Source organism: Coregonus clupeaformis, chromosome 27 (genome assembly GCF_020615455.1).
Source record: "Coregonus clupeaformis isolate EN_2021a chromosome 27, ASM2061545v1, whole genome shotgun sequence".
NCBI lineage: Eukaryota > Metazoa > Chordata > Actinopteri > Salmoniformes > Salmonidae > Coregonus > Coregonus clupeaformis.
The window spans coordinates 12,219,434-12,242,310 of NC_059218.1; the positions used below are offsets into that span (position 1 = coordinate 12,219,434).

At 45.1% G+C, this 22,877-nt stretch overlaps 1 protein-coding gene across 2 annotated transcripts in view; it reads left to right on the forward strand.

Annotated features, from left to right (window-relative positions):
* The window catches only part of LOC121541461 (electrogenic sodium bicarbonate cotransporter 1-like), an 87,536-nt gene that overhangs the window by 14,865 nt on the left and 49,794 nt on the right, over positions 1 to 22,877 (forward strand). For both annotated transcript variants that reach the window (XM_041850491.2, XM_041850492.2), the window contains exons 2-4: positions 2,496 to 2,569; positions 6,296 to 6,472; positions 19,064 to 19,199. In XM_041850491.2, coding sequence (XP_041706425.1) covers positions 2,496 to 2,569; positions 6,296 to 6,472; positions 19,064 to 19,199 — 387 coding nt within the window. The remainder of the gene's footprint in view (positions 1 to 2,495; positions 2,570 to 6,295; positions 6,473 to 19,063; positions 19,200 to 22,877) is intronic.

Sequence of the window (22,877 nt, forward strand, 5' to 3'; positions counted from 1 at the left end):
TCTAACATAGGACACATTAGCATAGGAGATAGCGAGCAATGACGCAGGAAAGTTATAAGGCCAAGTTACAACTTGTGTAGCTGTGGCAAACTTATAATACAAACATAATACCTTACACTTTATAACATTAGGAGGATTACTTCCATAGGCATAAATGCACACAGAACTAGAAAAGAACACAGACAAATGTTTGTGAGGGACAGCTGTAGCTGTAAGTGACCGCTGCCTTCGGTGATGAGCTGGAAACTGAAGGATGGAGAGAATTGTGTGCAGACTCTCTCACCGGTGTGACCTCACACCCCAGCTCGTGTCTGAGGGAGCAGGGAGTTCTTCACAATGTGGAAATATTTGACTATCTCCTTCCTGCTCCTCTCCCTGTGTTGTGCCGTTTTGTTCTGACTGAGACTGGCTCTCCATGTGGTCTAAACATCTGGTCTCTAAAGTCACCTAAGCTAGCTGGTCTCTGCTGGACTGGAGGAGCCACATTCCTAGCCCTCCCTGCTCCAGGAAGAGCCGGCTGGCTGGGGGATCAGGGGAGAATTATAAGCCATGTAGCCCCACAAAGTGATCCGACTCTGGGACAGGGAACTGAGCCCTTACTTCCTCATACACAAGATAACGTAACTTACCTGTCCTGCAGCAGGCTTTTGGCACAGACTATTCTGTTCTCTCTACTATGACTGGCAGGTTTGAAGCAGGTGTATGGTCATTGTCAGGCGTACAACTAAAGGCAAAATACACAATTAGGCCTACATAAATGTACCAGTATGCACACATAGGAAACATATTAGCATGGACACAGATAAAGGGCAGGCATGCATGCATGCACAAGCTTAAATGGTGTAACACTGTGTTACAAGTGTGTAGAAATCCCGCTCAGAAAATGCAAATCATACATTTCCAGCCTGGGAGATCGGAGCACACATGCTGGTATGAGCAGTGCCACACACCCTCTCATAGACACCATGTTGTGCTTGGTCAGTCATGGGAACGTGAAAGAGGATCTGACCAATGCAATGGAGTTGCATTGTGTGTCTCGAGACCTGCAGAGTTACTATCCAACAACAAGAACATAGAACCTTGCTCTATTACGTGATGTTCCAGAGTCCATGCCAGGTTCAGTGCCTTCCCATGAAAAAGATGGGCAATAGAGACTGAATGGGATGAATAATAGAGACTGAACGGATCTTGTTATGATGTTCTATCTCTCCATTGTAGTAGCAGGATCCTCTGCCCTCTGGCACAATAACCGTTTGACAGGTCCAAATAATAAAGGAAATAATTAGTTAGCCTGACGATGCACAACTGTGTGTGTGTGTGTGTTTTGTGTGTGAATGTGGTTAGTAGAAGTGGGGGAGGTTAGCTGTAGCAAGAGTACTTCGCCGTTGAAGGAACAGTAGCAGATTTGACTCTTTCTACTCCTTCTATGCACTTGTTGCCCCTAGAATGAATAAATAAGCATAAAATAAGTTTTGAGACCCTCAACAAGGAGTCCATCTACCCTTCACTTGTTAATCAATCTGTTCATGTTATTTTTTTCTCTGTACGCATTTGGATACACAATAGACGGTAGGTTGTGTACATACTATATATTTCACAACAGAGCTCATAACAGTCTTGATGTAAATAAACACAGAGCCTTTGATCTAGTAACTAGTCTCTTAGTGCAGGCAGCTGCAGGAAAGAAGCTTTGTGTGTGTGTGTATTTGCGTGCTCATAGAAGGTTCCACTCCTAAGTAAAGCTAGGCTAATCCCGACAGCCAGGGCAGATCATTGTAAGAAGCCAGCTGGAGGAGTAAGGCCTGTGTGTCTGTGTCTGTGTGTCACCCTCATAACCACAGGAGTCTCTGCTCAAAAGAGCCTCTGATGTTAGGTTAATGACACACATCCTGCTCTCACTGCTACAGCCTCTGTATTGATATAATAATATTAAATAATCATAATAACAATACTGTATATGCCATTTAGCAGACGCTTTTATCCAAAGTGACTTAGTCATGCTTGCATACATTTTACGTATGGGTGTTGTTTTCCAACCCTGTCCTGGAGACTCCCTGACCCAGCCTTTTCACATATCTGACTTATTCCAGGACTAGCACAACTGATTCAGGTCAACTAGTCAATTTATCAGCAAGCCCTTGATAAGTTGAATCAGGTGGACTCGTGTTGGAAATTAACAAATGTGGAGTGGCTGCTGGTGGTCATGAGGACGGGTTTGGGAAACAGTGATGTTGCTAGTGGTCTATTCCCCTGTTCTACAAGTGTTCTAGGTCTATTCCCCTGTTCTACTAGTGTTCTAGGTATATTCCCCTGTTCTACTAGTGTTCTAGGTCTATTCCCCTGTTCTACTATTGTTCTAGGTCTATTCCCCTGTTCTACTAGTGTTCTAGGTCTATTCCCCTGTTCTACTAGTGTTCTAGGTCTATTCCCCTGTTCTACTAGTGTTCTAGGTCTATTCCCCTGTTCTCACAGTGTTCCTGTTGTTGTTCCTGCAGGGTGGAGGATGAGGTGGTGCTGGACAGAGGTGCATCCTTCGTCAAGCATGTCTGTGATGAGGAGGAGGTGGAAGGTAAGAGCACTGAGCCTCTGTGACGTCTATGATGGCTGCTGTACGGCTGGCTAACAATGTTGTTATCTACCACCGACGTCTATGATGGCTGGCTAACAATTTTGTTATCTCATGCCTCTCAACCACCAACTCCAAAGAGTCTACCCCTCTTATTTCTCCCTCTCTTTCCTCTTCCATCCCTTGATTTCTCTCCACCTCTCTGTCTCTCTCTCTCTCTCTCTCTAGGTCTCAGTTTCTCTTTCTCCCTTCTCTCCCTTCCTCGCTCTTCCTCTCTCCGTCACATCTCCCACTCCTCTCTCTCCTGCGTCATCCTTTTTGCCAGCTGTCACTCTCCGCTACCCTATTTCGTAATGCCCTCTCTCTCCAGGTCTGTGTTTTCGATTGGTTTTCTATTGTTGTGGTTTTCCCACTAATATCAGGATGAAGTATAGGAGCGATTAATATTGAAGATAAAGAAGTGGAGCGCATAACACAGGTTTATCAAGCGATGCCTGCCGCACTCCCCCCAGTGGCCAAAACACACACACACACACGTTTGCACAAACACATACACACATTCTTACAAATTTCGACACGCACGCACGCACACACATTTACATTTACATTACATTTACGTCATTTAGCAGACGCTCTTATCCAGAGCGACTTACAAATTGGTGCATTCACCTTATAGCCAGTGGGATAACCACTTTACAATATGTAAACACACACACACACACACACACACACACACACACACAAAGAGAGACAATCATGTCACAGTTGAAGTTGTGATAGGCAGTGTGTACACAGCCATATCTGCCAGCTATCTCACCTCTCTGTGAGATTCTGTGTTAGAATTTCCCTCAGTTCAAACAAACCCCAAACCCAGAGTTCACCTCACGTGGAGCCACACAGTGAAAATAATCAACAGCCAGAAAAGCCACAGTCACAATGAATGTGAAATAACTCAAAGCCACATTACTCAGTCACGACCAACCTCATGTTTGAATGGATTTTGCCTTTTGGTGGATGACCCCTGGTTGAACTCCACTTGACTCTTTTTTTACATCCCAAGACAGCCTGTCAGTAGTCAGTAGTAGCCATGTAGTCAGTGCTCTGATTTTAAGTGACCTTCGCAAAGCCAAGTTTATAATATAATATTTATAATACCACTTTCAGATAAGATGAGAATATATAAGCAACAATTAAAAAGAAGCCTGTAAAATGTCTTCACTTGACTCCCTAAATCCACTGTGAATGCTACATATACAGTGGGGAGAACAAGTATTTGATACACTGCCGATTTTGCAGGTTTTCCTACTTACAAAGCATGTAGAGGTCTGTAATTTTTATCATAGGTACACTTCAACTGTGAGAGACGGAATCTAAAACAAAAATCCAGACAATCACATTGTATGATTTGTAACTAATTAATTTGCATTTTATTGCATGACATAAGTATTTGATACACCAGAAAAGCAGAACTTAATATTTGGTACAGAAACCTTTGTTTGCAATTACAGAGATCATACGTTTCCTGTAGGTCTTGACCAGGTTTGCACACACTGCAGCAGGGATTTTGGCCCACTCCTCCATACAGACCTTCTCCAGATCCTTCAGGTTTCGGGGCTGTCGCTGGGCAATACGGACTTTCAGCTCCCTCCAAAGATTTTCTATTGGGTTCAGGTCTGGAGACTGGCTAGGCCACTCCAGGACCTTGAGATGCTTCTTACGGAGCCACTCCTTAGTTGCCCTGGCTGTGTGTTTCGGGTCGTTGTCATGCTGGAAGACCCAGCCACGACCCATCTTCAATGCTCTTACTGAGGGAAGGGAGGTTGTTGGCCAAGATCTCGCGATACATGGCCCCATCCATCCTCCCCTCAATACGGTGCAGTCGTCCTGTCCCCCTTTGCAGAAAAGCATCCCCAAAGAATGATGTTTCCACCTCCATGCTTCACGGTTGGGATGGTGTTCTTGGGTTTGTACTCATCCTTCTTCTTCCTCCAAACACGGCGAGTGGAGTTTAGACCAAAAAGCTCTATTTTTGTCTCATCAGACCACATGACCTTCTCCCATTCCTCCTCTGGATCATCCAGATGGTCATTGGCAAACTTCAGACGGGCCTGGACATGCGCTGGCTTGAGCAGGGGGACCTTGCGTGCGCTGCAGGATTTTTATCCATGACGCCGTAGTGTGTTACTAATGGTTTTCTTTGAGACTGTGGTCCCAGCTCTCTTCAGGTCATTGACCAGGTCCTGCCGTGTAGTTCTGGGCTGATCCCTCACCTTCCCCATGATCATTGATGCCCCACGAGGTGAGATCTTGCATGGAGCCCCAGACCGAGGGTGATTGACCATCATCTTGAACTTCTTCCATTTTCTAATAATTGCGCCAACAGTTGTTGCCTTCTCACCAAGCTGCTTGCCTATTGTCCTGTAGCTCATCCCAGCCTTGTGCAGGTCTACAATTTTATCCCTGATGTCCTTACACAGCTCTCTGGTCTTGGCCATTGTGGAGAGGTTGGAGTCTGTTTGATTGAGTGTGTGGACAGGTGTCTTTTATACAGGTAACGAGTTCAAACAGGTGCAGTTAATACAGGTAATGAGTGGAGAACAGGAGGGCTTCTTAAAGAAAAACTAACAGGTCTGTGAGTCGGAATTCTTACTGGTTGGTAGGTGATCAAATACTTATGTCATGCAATAAAATGCAAATTAATTACTTAAAAATCATACAATGTGATTTTCTGGATTTTTGATAAAATAAAAATTACAGACCTCTACATGCTTTGTAAGTAGGAAAACCTGCAAAATCGGCAGTGTATCAAATACTTGTTCTCCCCACTGTAGGCATGTAGCATGTTAGCATGTGTGTGAGATCACACTAGGGCAGGGCTCTCCAACCCTGTTCTTGGAGAGCTACCATTCTGTAGGTTTTCACTCCAAACCTAATCAACCCTAACCTGATTCTAATAATTAGCTGGTTGATAAGACGAACTGGGTTAGTTACAACTGAGTTTGGAGTGAAATCCTACAGGAGGGTAGCTCTCCAGGAACAGGTTTGGAGACCCCTGCACTAGGGAATGTGAGTTCTGTTTTGTATAGGTTACCCATGCCCACCAAAAACCTACATTAATGTACATTAGGATTGTGTATACAGCCAAGAACATTTGACCAGGCTGGGATACAGGAAGCTGTGAGCTGGAGCATCTGACACTGTGGGACTGTTTCTGTTTCTTTCTCTCTCTGAAATGACTTCCTGGAGATGTTTAGCAGTTTCCTGTCAGAGCTGCTGCACAGGAAGTGGTTGAAATGTATTTACATCCCCAACATGTGTCAGGATGAGGACAGATCCCAGTCTGATTGACCCAGGGGAAACAGCCTGACGAACAAATAACTGACAAAACGTTTTATCAAACAAGCTGACTAAATAGGCCAGCAGCAGTGTGTGTGTTTTGTCAGATACATTTTGTTTGGTAACAGCCTAATTCATACCTAAAAGGCAGGTAGCCATATCGATGTGTTCTTTGACATCCAACCCTCCCCCTATCAAATCTAATCCATCCTCCTGTCTTTCCCATAGTTTTACTTACCCAACTGATCCTCATTGACTTTGTGCATTTCTTCCGTTTGATGCGGATTATCAGCATGGCAGGATTCATGTTATTTTCTTGGCATAGCAATCGTAGTCCTCCTAATCTGACCTGCGTCCTTTGCATTGTGTCCCCTCTCCCTCTCTCTCACTCAGGTCACCACACCGTGTACATCGGCGTGCACGTGCCCAAGAGCTACCAGCGGAGCCGGCGCCACCGACGCAAGTCCAGCCACAAGGAGAGGAAGGAGAGGCCGGTGGAGAAAGTAGAGGGGGACAAAACGGACGGCGAGAACACTGATGAGGCAGCGCCCAACATCCTCAAACCCCTCAGTGAGTAATGACAGCCCAAACTACACTACCCAGCATGCATCTCTACTAGAAAAACAAGGAGTGAATAGATCGATGGATCTTTCAACCAATAAAATGAATGTAAACAAGTCAAGCCAATATACTGTAATTAAGCAGTGAATACAACTATAGGGAATAATCAACCAACCAGTTCACGTTTCACTTAGATTTGGTAAATCTGTCATTTTGTCAGCTCTGGGATACAGTATGTTGACATTAGAAAATGTACAGCATTACTGACTGAGAAACTATTACCTAATTCCCCTGGCCTAGTATTGCCTAGTAACACATCGTTGTTACCCAAACCTCACTACATCAGTGTTCACGGCTGTGTTACTTTTAGCTGTTGGTTTACACTAGACCACTCAACAGTGTTGCTGCGAGTCTCAATCCAAGTGGAGTTATTTTTATGCTAAGAATGCTATTTCCATACTGCAGGCTTAAACCAGAGAATAAATGGGCAGAGATGCTTGTCCTAACTGTAACTAACACAGAAGCTCATGGTTGACTCGTGCCATACCTTGTCAGTGATAACTCATTTGGTGTCACATCAAATAGAGTTGTGTCAAAACCATAACAATCCAAACCACAATAAGCAACTTTCACACATTCAGGGTTTCTCTTGACTGTGCAGTTACCCTTGCTTACAGTCAACCGCTTTAATCCAGCGTGTTGATAGCCCTTAATGTTTGTTTAATTACTTTGGGGCTCAAAGTTGATGGCCTAACAGCAGTATAGAGACTATCACGCTGCAGAAGTACAGCAGCACGCAGCAGTAGCATCAGTAGCAGTATCTCTAGTTGGTGATTGAAAAGAGGGAAAGAGGGGACAGAAGGAGATTCATTCTCCTCTGTTTGGGTCACTGATGGAGTTTAGATCTGGTTGAAAGATCCTACTGACCCCATGGATGTGACCATCCGTACACACACTTTTTAAAGGGAAGGCAAGTGGAGGTAGACAGAGATCAGAGTTATGGCATTGCTCTACAGATGGTCATACTATCAACAAACTGTCTGTTGGAAAGCAACTGCTTGCTAAGGTGAGGGTTAGGTATATATGGAACGGTATTGAACACAGCAAACATATGGGAACCACATGTTTGACTCCATTCCATTTAATTATATTCCAGCCATTACAATGAGCCCGTCCTCATATAGCTCCTTCCACCAGCCTCCACTGATCCATAAAGATACTCTTGATTGAAATTTGTGGTCCATGGTATCTTATCTCTGTCAGTGTCTGTCCTAAATTTGTATTGTAACATTTCTATATGTGTACGTTCCAAACAGAGCAATGCACACATATAAAAACAAAGCATTAGTGGCTGTTTATGGAGTTCTTATCTCTGCTTGGATGCAGTGGAACAGAACCAGACAGACTCAGGGACGTGGGACTCATTTGGCTGTGACAAGGCACCCAGCCAGCCAGACAGCCAGTATCTGTAGTGTGTACTTTACCATAATCCCCTCTCTGTCTGTCTGCCTGTCTGACACTACCTGTAGTATACACTTTTCCTTAAACGCTCCTCTCTGTCTGTCTGCGAAATGATGTTGCTGTAAACAGCTCTGTGTGGTTGACTGAGAGGGTAACTAGAGGGAATACCATCACACGGTCTTGAACCGTGGATTCCCCCCTGAACTATAAACACTCTGACACTCTGTATTGAGGATTAATTTAGCTATTAACACTTATGCCAAGTGTCAGTACACTGAAGAGGTGATTATATCGTTGACACAAATTCCCTTCACCTGGTCCTGTTCTTGGTCTATAGCAGGATCTTGAGAGGGTTGTGGTCATGTCACCAACTCTGGTTAGCTACTAGGGATGTGCATCTTTCCCTTTCAAGACGATTCGATACGTATCTTGATACATGGGCTCTGATACGATACAGGAACGCTACATTTGAGTTTGAGACAATTCGGTGCGATTCAGTTTGATTAGAGAACAAATCGCTACGATTCGGTTCGACGGGATAAGATTTGATGCACTAACATTTGTTGCATAAGCACATTTATTTTCCATTCTAAATTAAAATCTGCTTCTGATGGAGCTCATGAGCTGGGCCTCTCTGAGCTGGATCTGTCTGAGCTCACTTCTGTGTGTGTGTGTGTGTGTGTGTGTGTGTGTGTGTAAATGATGTATGTACTCTGTAGGCACCTGATCTGAGCCATAAGGGAGACTAGGCATCTACCACCATCAGATTAGGGGGGACAATGTAGCCCATGTTTTTTGTCCCCCAACATTGGTTCTGAAATCACCATCACCCACTAAATAACTTGTCATTTTTTTAGATTAAGTGTTTTAGATAGTAATGTATGAATATTTATCATTTAGAAATTAGCTATGACATAGCCAGTGAATATATAGCACAACTTAGAATTTCAACCTCATCTCAAAATCAAATCGTTTTGACCGTTTGGAAGTTTTTATGGAGTGATCTTCTCTTCTCCTCTTGCTTTGGCCATGCAGGGCACCTCGCAAAAATAATTGATGTCATCGTTATGAAATGATCAACTATACAGTGTATATCTTAAAATGACCATATACGCTGATTGTTTAAAGCAAAACTACCAAAACTATTGCTGATGTTGAACCTGAACAATAAAAATACAATTGGTTGGAAGCCCCGTTCAGCAGTTATAGCCAGATGAGAGTTGTGTATCCGGTAGCTTACATTTACTCCTGTAAAACACACACACACATATATATATATATATATATACACACACTACCAGTCAAAAGTTTGGACACACCTACTCATTCAAGGGTTTTTCTTTATTTTTTACAATTTTTTACATTGCAGAATAATAGTGAAGACATCAAAATTATGAAATAACACATATGGAATCATGTAGTAACCAAAAAAGTGTTAAACAAATCAAAATATATTTTATATTTGAGATTCTTCAAATAGCCACCCTGTCACGATCGTCGAAAGGATTGGACCAATGCGCAGCGTGGAATGCGAACATCTTTTATTTATATTTCACCACACGAACAAAAACAACAAAACGATACGTGAAGTCCTTGGGTACATACACAAACCAACACAGAACAAGATCCCACAATACACTGTGCCAAACAGGTTGCCTAAGAATGGTTCCCAATCAGAGACAACAAGCAACAGCTGATTCACGTTGCCTCTGATTGAGAACCACCCCGGCCAACATAGAAACACATGAACTAGAAACTGACACAATGAACACAAAACATAGACTCTACACACCCTGGCTCAACATAAAATAGTTCCTAGAGCCAGGGCGTGACAGTACCCCCCCCCAAAGGCGCGGACTGCGACCGCGCCAACATAAACCGAACAGGGGAGGGCCGGGTGGGCATTCCTCCTCGGAGGCGGATCCGGCTCCGGGCGTGACCACCACCCTCTAATAACCCCCCCGTAGTGCCCCTGGTCTGGTCCCGCTGGCTGGAGCTGGACTGGACATCGGTGGAGCGGATTGCTTAGGCTCCGGTGTGGAGCGGTACCTGACCAGGCACCGGCGAACCAGGCACGGGCTGTGCCAGACTGACGACGCACCACAGGCTTGGGGCGGGGAGCAGGGACGGGCCGAACCGGGCTGACGAAGCGCACCATAGGCTTGGTGCGGGGAGCAGGAATGCTCCGTACCGGGCTGACGATGCGCACCACAGGCTTGGTGCGGGGAGCAGGAATGGGCCGGACCGGGCTGACGACGCGCACCCCTGGCTTGGTGCGGGGAGCAGGAACGGGCCGGACCAGGCTGACGATGCGCACCACAGGCTTGGTGCGGGGAGCAGGAATGGGCCGGACCGGGCTGACGACGCGCACCCCTGGCTTGGTGCGGGGAGCAGAAACGGGCCGGACCGGGCTGACGATGCACACCACAGGCTTGGTGCGGGGAGCAGGAACAGGCCGGGCTGGGCTGGTGACGCGCACCATTGGCTTGGTGCGGGAGCAGGAACAGGCCGGGCCGGGCTGGCGACGCGCACCATAGGCTTGGTGCGGGGAGCAGGAACAGGCCGGGCCGGGCTGGCGACGCGCACCATTGGCTTGGTGCGGGGAGCAGGTATGGGCCGGACCGGGCTGACGATGCGCACCACAGGCTTGGTGCGGGGAGCAGGAATGGGCCGGACCGGGCTGACGACGCGCACCCCTGGCTTGGTGCGGGGAGCAGGAACGGACCGGGCTGGCGACGCGCACCATAGGCTTGGTGCGGGGAGCAGGAACAGGCCGGGTCGGGCTGGCGACGCGCACCATTGGGTTGGTGCGAGGGGCAGGAACAGCCGGGCCGGGCTGGCGACGCGCACCATTGGCTTGGTGCGGGGAGCAGGAACAGGCCGGGTCGGGCTGGCGACGCGCACCATAGGCTTGGTGCGAGGGGCAGGAACAGGCCGGACCGGGCTGGCGATGCGCATCACAGGCTTGGTGCGAGCGACAGGAACAGGCCGGACCGCACTGGGAACACACACCACTGGCCTTATACGGGGATCAGGAACGGGCCGGACCGGACTGGCAACACACTTCAGTACCTCTCGCCGTGCCTCTACACTTTCCCTCCCTCTAATCACCAATGGCTCCCGTAACCCGGTGGCCTTCTCTCCTCGTCCACAAACTCGCCCTTTATTTGCCTCCAGCAGCCCCGTCATCCATGCCATGTGCCCCCCCCTAAAAATTTCTTAGGGTTGCCTCTCGCCTGTCCGACGACGACACTGTTGGCGCCGTACCTCCTCTCTCGCCAAGGCTTTAACCTTTGCCCATGGTCCTCTAACCTCGAACATGTCCTCCCAGGACCACCATTGGCCCACCTGGGCCATCGCCAACTTCTCCATCTCCTTACCCGGCGTTAGCTCCAAAACACGCTGCTTGGTCCAGTATTGGTGGGATCTTCTGTCACGATCGTCATTTGATGAAACGGGCCAATGCGCAGCGTGGAATGCGAACATCTTTTATTTATATTTCACCACACGAACAAAAACAACAAAACGATACGTGAAGTCCTTGGGTACATACACAAACCAACACGGAACAAGATCCCACAATACACTGTGCCAAACAGGTTGCCTAAGAATGGTTCCCAATCAGAGACAACAAGCAACAGCTGATTCACGTTGCCTCTGATTGAGAACCACCCCGGCCAACATAGAAACACATGAACTAGAAACTGACACAATGAACACAAAACATAGACTCTACACACCGTGGCTCAACATAAAAGAGTTCCTAGAGCCAGGGCGTGACACACCCTTTGCCTTGATGACAGCTTTGCAAATATAAAATATATATTGATTTTTTTAACACTTTTTTCATATGTGTTATTTCATAGTTTTGATGTCTTCACTATTATTCTACAATGTAGAAAAGAGTACAAATAAAGAGAAACCCTTGAATGAGTAGGTGTGTCCAAACTTTTGACTGGTAATGCACAGTTGAAGTCGGAAGTTATTGTGGAGTGGTTGAAAAACTATTTTTAATGTCTCCAACCTAAGTGTTGGAATCATTAAAACTCGTTTTTCAACCACTCCACACATTTCTTGTTAACAAACTATTGTTTTTGCAAGTTGGTTAGGACATCTACTTAAGTAAGTAATTTTTCCAACAATTGTTTACAGACAGATTATTTCACTTATAATTAACTGCATCACAATTCCAGTGGGTCAGAAGTTTACATACACTAAGTTGACTGTGCCTTTAAACAGCTTGGAAAATTCCAGAAAATTATGTCATGGCTTTAAATGCTTCTAATAGGCTAATTGACATCATTTGAGTCAATTGGAGGTGTACCTGTGGATGTAATTCAAGGCCTACCTTCAAACTCAGTGCCTCTTTGCTTGACATCATGGGAAAATCAAAAGAAATCAGCCAAGACCTCAGAAAACAATTGTAGACCTCCACAAGTCTGGTTCATCCTTGGGAGCAATTTCCAAATGACTGAAGTTACCACGTTCATCTGTACAAACAATAGTACGCAACTATAAACACCATGGGACCACGCAGCCGTCATACCGCTCAGGAAGGAGACGCGTTCTGTCTCCTAGAGATGAACGTACTTTTGTGCGAAAAGTGCAAAAACAATCGCAGAACAACAGCAAAGGACCTTGTGAAGATGCTGGAGGAAACAGGAACAAAAGTATCTATATCCACAGTGAAACAAGTCCTATATCGACATAACCTGAAAGGCCGCTCAGCACGGAAGAAGCCACTGCTCCAGAACCGCCATAAAAAAAGCCAGACTACGGTTTGCAACTGCATATGGGGACAAAGATCGTACTTTTTGGAGAAATGTCCTCTGGTCTGACGAAACAAAAATATAACTTTTTGGCCATAATGACCATCGTTATGTTTGGGGGGAAAAGGAGGAGAGCTTGCAAGCCGAAGAACACCATCCCAACCGTGAGGCACGGGGGTGGCAGCATCATGCTGTGGGGGTGCTTTGCTGCAGGAGGGATTGGTGCACTTCACAAAATAGATGGCATCATGAGGAAGGAAAATGATGTGGATATATTGAAGCAACATCTCAAGACATCAGCCAGGAAGTTAAAGCTTGGTCGCAAATGGGTCTTCCAAATGGACAATGACCCCAAGCATACTTCCAAAGTTGTGGCAAAATGGCTTAAGGACAACAAAGTCAAGGTATTGGAGTGGCCATCACAAAGCCCTGACCTCAATCCTATAGAAAATGAGTGGGCAGAACTGAAAAAGGGTGTGCGAGCAAGGAGGCCTACAAACCTGACTCAGTTACACCAGGTCTCTCATGAGGAATGGGCCAAAATTCACCCAACTTATTGTTTGAAGCTTGTGGAAGGCTACCCGAAATGTTTGACCCAAGTTAAACAATTTAAAGGCAATGCTACCAAATACTAATTGAGTGTATGTAAACTTCTGACCCACTGGGAATGTGATGAAAGAAATAAAAGCTGAAAAAAATAATTATCTCTACTATTATTCTGATATTTCACATTCTTAAAATAATGTGGTGATCCTAACTGACCTAAGACAGGGAATCTTTACTAGGATTAAATGTCAGGAATTGTGAAAAGCTGAGTTTAAATGTATTTGGCTAAGGTGTATGTAAACTTCCGATTTCAACTGTATATGTTTTTGTACGATTTTATTGTATTGTTTAGAAACAATACAAAACGACAACATCATACAAACATCAACTACATCACACCTGCCCACACCCACTAGCGTATACCCCATCTCCAGCGTCCGCATACACTTTCCGCCACATGGCCTGAAACTTCACCATTTTGTTTCTCTCCGTAGCCCACGCACTTTCAATATTTAAATAATAAATCATTATATTTTTCCATTGTGTTAGTTAATGATGGCGGATTGATTGATATCCAAGTTTTTAGTGTATGTTTTTTCAAGATGAGTGATGAGAAGAGAATCGTCCAACCCGTCGGATATCTCACTACATCCCCATATGCCATATCTTGAAGTATGCAGACAGATGGATGAAAAGTATGTTTACATTTGTAATACTTCTGACAGCCAACTTGCTACCTCCGCCCACAACTTCCGGACTAAATAGCACTAACAGAAAGCATGGATTATTGAGTCATTGTTTGTTTTACACTGAAGACATGACTCTGCCGTTGTGCTGCAAAACACTATTTTCAACAGCACATAGATGGCAAATGACAAGGTGGTCACTCAACTAATAAAGCCTAATATCACGCAAGCCATTTGAGCATTTTAGGCCGCCTACCTCGCGTTGGTCATCGCGCAAAGCTAGGCACAGTGCCCAATTTGACTAGGCTACTGATAGTGCCTGGGGTTGTTCGGCATGCAAAATGACTTGTAGAGCAATGACTGTCAACACAGTTACATGCAGTTCGACACTGAAGGAGAGAGTGCATCAGTTGTCACCAAAGGTAGAAGGTAGAAATGATTTAATAATAGCACAAAAAAAATGTGAACCGGCGATTCGTAACGTTTGAATCGATTTTCTGACCGATGCATGCTCATCGGTTTGGGGTCTGCGGACCTTGTATCTTAAACATTTAAATAGGGGACCGATGCGTATCGGCGAATCCTAACACCCCTATTAGCTACCTGCTCCTAGACCAAGACAGTTACAGATTGTGCAGGCTTTTATTCCAGCCCAGTGCTAAAACACATGATTCACATGATCTACTACTCATCAAAACCAAGATGAGTTGAATCAGGTGCTTTAGTGCAGGGCTGGAAAAAAAGCCTGCACTCTTAGTTAAATGTATGTCCCTTAAGGGTCAGAGAATAGTGTACAGGGGATGTGAAATGTGAAGGGTATGAGAGGATAGGAAAGGAGGTGTCAGATGCTACAGTACATCATGTACGTGTTACCTGCTCCTAGACCTAGACAGTTACAAGGTGTGCAGACATGTTCACTAGTGTGAAGGGTATGGGCTAGGGTTGAACATTTTCCCAGTATTTTACAAATGTTCCATCCTGAGAATAAATCACTTTTCTCCCGGGTAACCCGGTATTTCCCACCAAAACCAGAAGTGTCATTCAAAAACATTATAATGCATATAAACTTGTCTGGATTTGATTAGAGCTTTGATCAGCATGAACATTCAAACCTGATGCTACCTGAGCCTGATGAGCCATATATTAAATACATTTTATGAGCCCTACATTAACGACATTTTATGAGCCCAATCCCAAAAAAGCCCAAATGATTGTGCCATTATCCAATACATGTAGCACAGCCTATGATACAGGCTGCTGCACATTACGCAAGACAGAAAAACATAAAAGCCCATAGATGTAGCTAGCTATATGCTCTCTTGGATAAATAAATGGAACTAGCTCCAGTAGGCTAATCTTTATGAGTGTGAACTGTATTACAGTACTGTATTGTGTTATACTGTATTATATGGACTGGAATTACGTACATCATTCAAACCATGATAAAGCAGGGAGAGAACATGCGTTTCTGGTGCAGCACATGCGACCTACAAAGTTACAAGTATAGGCTAGTGAATTTGTTTTTAATTTTGAAATATAATAGGGCCTATTTGTATAATTAGTAAGCTGATGCATATATACCTTTCATAATATTTCCCCTAACGTTATTAGCCTACCTCCTCTTTCTCTCTCTATTTTTGCTTTATTCCTTCCTCGCTTTCAACAATTAAATGAAATAAGTTTCCTTTTCTTCATCATTCTAATAACTTCCTTGAATAATATAGAACTAGAATTTCAGCCTCTTCGAATAGTCTATTGGTATAAGAAATGCTAAAACAAATAATGTCCAGCAAACTATTATAGTCTAGCTTTTTCTGCATGGGACTCCAAGAGCTAAGGAGCGTTTTATAAGGAGAGGCCAGTGGAGCACAGGTGCCTGCGTATTGTGCAAGAGACACAGGCTATAAGTTAGAAGCTTATTATGCATAACTCATCATTAATTAGCTAAATATAAGGCGAATACGGCATTGAATGTATTTCCTGAAAGAGGTAGGCTAGGACATCTATATATAGGGCTATATATCAATCTAGAACAGGATTATCTATTTTGGATGCAATTTGAATAGAGTTGATGGAGAGACAGAAAGACTGCGAGAGCGTGCTCGCGTGTGCACTGATTTAAAACAACGATATTCGAGTGATACGCTGTTTTAAAACCCTGCAGCTGCATAAACAAAAATATATAATCTTTACAATGAAAAACAAGGTGATCCCCGAAAGCCAGATGGAGATGGGTAAATTAGACGCGCATTCGGTCTTTATATTAGTGTAGCATAGGCTATTCTGCAGCAAATGTAGGCCTACCTGTCACAAGAAAGAAAGTTACCATGATGAGAGATGATAGGTCTACATGCATTGTGAAATGCGCTCCATACTGAGATGGGTCTGTCCCCACCCTGAGCGTTGATTCATCATGCAGAGGCCATAGAGAAGCCAGATTTAGACATTGCATATCATTTAACAGTTCCATTTCATGCCATGCTGTTCATATGAATAATGTATTATAATTTACCAGTTTCTTGCAGTATTTATCCTGGGAAAAGGGAGTGGTTTTGGGCGATAAATCCCAGTAACCAGGTTCCCGCCATTCAACCCTGGTATGGGTAACGTGCCACCGCGTCAGACAGTGCAACCTCATAACACAGACACCTACCCTACAAGTCTACAGTACATAAACTCAGACTTCTAGGATTTTCCGATGGCTGGCTGTTTTGCCCTCTGGCTAATTCCCCTTAATCCTGTTGATTTTGGCCAACAGTGTGAAGCCGTCCACTTGAGAGTTGTGTGCAACATCAACAAAGCCCCGGTTTTTATTGATAACACCAGTTGGTAGATTTATGAGGTGAATGGCTTGGTGTTCTGTACAGCGTTAACAAACACTCCCTTGTAAAAGTCAGGCCCTAAAAGTCTGACAGACAGGAGTAAGACCTAAGGGCAGACAGGCACACACGTATGAGCGCTAGCATGCACGCACGTACATGCACACACACTGCAGACATCAGAGGGACAAAATGTTGCCTTAAGGCCGTGTGTGTGTGTGTGTGTGTGTGTGTGTGTGTGTGTGTGTGTGTGTGGTGTGTTTGTTTAGGGTGGCTAATATGCTCTAGTCTAGTGAAAATATCCCTTATGTCTGTATGGTCTATGTCAGGGAGACCTAACAGTCTGGTGTACTATATACAAGACTGGAAATATAACTCTGTATGTCCCTTGTCTTGTCTGGAATATGTGATATTTATTTACACTGTGATTTATTCCCTCTTTGTTTATTTCGAGCAGTTATACAGTATGACTTTGTATATGGGCATCTCCTAATGGAACAGGACAAAGTTGTCCTAGAAAATAAATAAATATAACAAACTACAACAATGGAAAACTGTATTTATAGAGCACAACTACTACCAATGCAGCACAAAGTGATTAGCTGTGGATTAAAAGCTTACTTTAAAAAAAACTTTTCCACAGCTAATTATTTCATCATTATTTTGTGAACTATATAAAGCAGCTCTTAAAGGGACAATCCGAAGTTGAAACAATAACACTGTGGCATCCCCACCCCTGTTTCGGTAAAAAGCTGAGGGCTGTGATTGGAGAAATGTAACCACTCTCAAATTCATAGACAGAGCTAGTGATGCTAGGACTGAGCATCCATGATATCACAATTATAGTTTTTTGAGGCTATACAGTGTTTGTTGACATTTACTTTGTTTATAAACATTGGAGTAAAACAAGCTCCTATTTTGGGTTCTGATGGGGTGTGACAGATGAACTAAGCTCATGGGGCATGTATCAATGGGAACATATCATTAATTAATAAGTCAAAAAATTGATGTTGCAACTGCAGATTGCCCCTTTAAGTCCTCTCTGGTGTGTGAGAGTGTTTCTTAGGTGTCAGTAAGTCAGTTAGTCTTTGGAGCTTATTAATGGCTTCCGTAGGAAACTCTCTTCCTTCAGAAATAGCCTGGTGATTGACTTCTTAACATCCTCATTGTGACATCGACTCTACAGGAGTTGCACAACTTTCCCCCTCCTATTCATAGAAGTGATAGCGGATGTCAATACAACTCTATCTATTCCCACAAATGTACTTGTGACGAATTTACTCTCATGTATATCAGCTCTAACCTTAAAAAAACAAAACACTTTCTCTGAAGCTATCTCTCAATGTACACACCAAGTTATCTGTGTGACATTTTATGGTCTTGCTTAAGTAACGTAATCCCAGTTAACCCAGAACTATGCGGAACAGATAGTCTGTCCATGGAGAGATTAGAAGTGATATGACTCAGTAGTCACACACACCTGGTGTCAAGTAGACATAACCCCTGTTCTTAGAAGGAAGTCGTTTTCCTGAAACGCACTTGCACACGGAACATGTCTGTATATCAGGGTGTGTGATTGTCTACCCTCACGCTACGCATTCCATCAGCTCTGGCTTAGTGTGTATGTCTCATTCTGGAAGCACTGCTCCTAGGATTTAGGGAGCTCTGCAGGGAGATCAGAGTAGAGTGAGCGAAACATACACGTGTATTTACCATCACATTTATTTACTAGTATTTTATTCCTGTCTTTATATAATGGGTTGTTATGTGATGACATACAGATGGGAGCTGTCAGTGAGCACACTACAACATGACCTCCAGTAGTAGTGATCTATGATATTACTGACACAGGCCTACCTCAGACCTGGGGTTAAAGTTCTCCGTCACGGTGACGGATTTCTATCATATGGATGACATGAGAGGTTTGAGGAAGAATTATTATTTGGGGTTAAAAAAACACTCCAGGACACAATTTAACGTCTAAAACTAGATAAAGTATGTAGAAATGAAAATAGACCTATGTACAGTATTTTCTAATAACTGTGCTTTTTCTTGCACGCAAATTGATTTTGACGAACAAATCGGTCATAAAAAAATCTGCGCGGCCCTCGATTTCAAAATCTCAATATGGCCCTTGAGCTGAGATTGACTTACGTTTCAGTTATGAGATTTTTTTTGCTTTAGCCCCTGAGCCTCAGACCCTCGTGTGATCTTTCTCTCCTCTTTGCTCCCTTTCTCTCTCTCTCGCCGCGCCCTCTCTGCTTTTCCTCTCTCCACTCCTCTGCTCTCTCTCTTTTCCTCCTCCCCCTCCCCTTCCAGTCTCTGCAGCAGCAGAGAGGATCAGGTTCATCCTGGGTGAGGAGGATGACGGCCCCCCGCCCCCTCAGCTCTTCACTGAGCTGGACGAACTGCTGGCCGTCGATGGACAGGAGATGGAGTGGAAGGAGACAGCCAGGTGAGCAGTCATCTATACACGTGCATATTGTGACGTCACGAGAGGCTACACAGCTTTCAGCGGGATTGCTCAAGTAGTGCAAGGAGCCCAGGTTCAATCAAAACAAGGATTTTATTAAAGGTCTTGGGAAACTAACGAAATTATAACACAATTCTGTTCTCTTGTGGCTCTTTAAGGGTTAACAGTTCAGGGATGTCTCTTCCACATCCAAAAGCATAACTCTCACTCGCTCAAATAACTTTTCCCCAGTCTTACTGTATTCCACGTTGCAGCTAGTGGCCAACCCAGCAAAACGTCCTTCCAAATGTCCCACACGTATTTCCACAGGTGCATATATCCAAAGGTGAGTATTTCCCAAAGGTAAGTATCTCCAAATCCTTATATTCCTCATGGAAGTGGACGTGCAGCACTCTTGTCCTCCAGAGAGCCCAGCTTGGAGACCGTGTCTCTTCCCTTCAACAAACCTTCAGCTCATCAGCTCCTGATTGGTTTCAGCTGCGTGGGAAGATTGGCCATAGAGGGTTGGAGTTCCCGACCATACCAGCAGATGGAGCCATAGCTGTCTGGGTTTGCAGCCATCTCAGGGGGATGTAACGTCCCTCCAGGACACAGCCTCTCGTGACATCACACATCCCCCTCCTCGGGACCGACGTCCTCGTCGGGGTAAAGGCAGCGAAGAAGGCATCACGCCGGGAGAGGGCGTCCGCATTGCCGTGGTGCTTGCCAGACTGCTCTCTCTTCAACTCCTCCAACTCTAGGACCAGGGACTCCGCAGTGGGCATAGGTTCATCGGCTGGTTTCCCACACTGCCAGGAGATATGTCCCATCTCCCCACACCGGTAACACTGTCGAGGTTCCCCCTCCTGGTGTACTCTTCTTGGACCCGCCTGGTTTCTGGCTCCCCCTGGAGCCGGGATAAGTCCTGACGCGGCGGGGTTCGAGACCTTGGGGTCCTTTGGACGGGTTTTCCCCATTTGTGGTGGGGCCGCACTCCTGGGGTTTTTCCGGGAAGCATTCAGCATCTCCGCTGTGGCCTGGTACTTTTCCACAGCTTCCACGGTCAGATCAGCCGTGGTCAAGGCCTGTTGACTGATGAACCGTTTTGCCTCATAAGGCAGGGCGCGTAGGTAACGATCCACCACAACGGCCTCCACCACCGCCGCTGCTGTATTCCTCTGCGGATCCAGCCATTTCCTTGCGATTCGGACAAGTTCATGCATCTGCGCCCGAGGAGGTTGGTCTGGTTGGAAGGTCCAACTGTGAAAGCGCTGGGCCATACCAAACCTTGTGAGTCCATATCTGCTGAGGATCTCAGACTTCAGGGCATCATAGTCAGTAACCTGGTCAGGGCCCAGGTCCCGGACAGCATTCAGCGATTCCCCGGTTAGGAAGGGGCTAACAGACCAACCCACTGTTGCTTGGGCCAGGCTTCCCTAGTGGCCGTGGCCTCAAATGCATGCAGGTATGCCTCAATGTCATCGGTAGCTCCCATCTTAGATATAAAGTCACTTGCCTTTATTGGGCGGGTATTTTGGACAACCCTCTGTCTCTGCAACTGCAATTCCTCTGCCTTCAGAAGGTTGGCTTTCTTTTGCTCCTCCAAGAGAGCCACGTTTGCTTGCATCTGGGCTTGCTGGCCAGCAACAAGGGCTTTCAATATGTCCTCCATTTCAGTCGGCGGGGAGCCTACGGCCAACTTGGAAAACTGGGTGATCAAACCTTCGGTATCCTCCTCTGACATGCACTATTAACGCTTGAGCGTGCCCGTATTCTCCACCATCTGTGACGTCACGAGAGGCTACACAGCTTTCAGCGGGATTGCTCAAGTAGTGCAAGGAGCCCAGGTTCAATCAAAACAAGGATTTTATTAAAGGTCTTGGGAAACTAACGAAATTATAACACAATTCTGTTCTCTTGTGGCTCTTTAAGGGTTAACAGTTCAGGGATGTCTCTTCCACATCCAAAAGCATAACTCTCACTCGCTCAAATAACTTTTCCCCAGTCTTACTGTATTCCACGTTGCAGCTAGTGGCCAACCCAGCAAAACGTCCTTCCAAATGTCCCACACGTATTTCCACAGGTGCATATATCCAAAGGTGAGTATTTCCCAAAGGTAAGTATCTCCAAATCCTTATATTCCTCATGGAAGTGGACGTGCAGCACTCTTGTCCTCCAGAGAGCCCAGCTTGGAGACCGTGTCTCTTCCCTTCAACAAACCTTCAGCTCATCAGCTCCTGATTGGTTTCAGCTGCGTGGGAAGATTGGCCATAGAGGGTTGGAGTTCCCGACCATACCAGCAGATGGAGCCATAGCTGTCTGGGTTTGCAGCCATCTCAGGGGGATGTAACGTCCCTCCAGGACACAGCCTCTCGTGACATCACAATATGGTGTACTGTACGCACACATATGCACTATACTCGCGCATACACGCAAGCATGCATACACACACACATACACGCACACTGACTCTTTCCTTTAGTTGGAGACTCGGTCAGTAAATCACTGTCGCTCATGTGCGTCTGTTCGAATGTCATGGCTTTACACGGTTAACCCCCTTGGACCTTGGGCCATCAAGGCTTAGTAACGTTAACCCCCTTGTCACCAACACACACCCAGCTGTGGTATATCGCAGTAGCGGGTGTGTGTATAGATGTAAGCGTGAGTAGGGGAGTGTTCGTGTGTGTACATGAATTAGGGCTGGGAATTGCCAGGGACCTTACGATATTATCATGATATTTAGGTGTCGATAAGATATGTATTGCAATTCGATACTGCGCTTGTATTGCGATTTGATGTGCCAAATATATTGCTCACTAGGCTATACACATTAAGAACACTTGCTCTTTCCATGACATAGACTGACCAGGTGAATCCTGGTGAAAGCTATGATCCCTTATTGATGTCACTTGTTAAATCCACTTCAATCAGTGTAGATGAAGGGGAGGAGACAGGATAAAGGCTATTTAAGCCTTGAGACAATTGAGATATGGATTGTGTATGTATGCCATTCAGAGGGTTAATGGGCAAGACAAAAGATTTAAGTGCCTTTGAGCGGGTTATGGTAGTAGGTGCCAGGCGCACCGGTTTGAGTGTGTCAAGAACTGAAACGCTGTTGGGTTTTTCACACTCAACAGTTTCCCGTGTGTATCAAGATTGGTCCACCACCCAAAGGACATACAGCCAACTTGACACAACTTTGGGAAGCATTGGAGTCACATTGGGCCAGCATCCCTGTGGAATGCATTTGACACCTTGTAGAGTCCATGCCCTGACAAATTGAGGCTGTTCTGAGGGCAAAGGGGTGGGGGGGGGCAACTCAATATTAGGAAGGTGTTCTTAATGTTTTGTACACTCAGTGTATATCTGCTGCAGAGACACCAGAGAGAGCACGGGGAAATTAGTTTTCATCAGTCATGAAAATAAAAGTGCTGAAAACATGTTGGCTCACTATTGAAGATGGAGAACAAGCTATAGGATGAAAAATACCGGAGTTTTAGTGCAGGTACAGCCAACTAGCGCTAACGCTACCCAACAAATTATTATATATGTTATTATTTATTTATTTATTGATACTTGGAGTTGAAGTATCGATATATTATTGTCCAAAATAATATTACGATATGTAACGGTATGATTCCCCCCACCCCCCATCACTAACATGAATTCCTGCGCAGGATA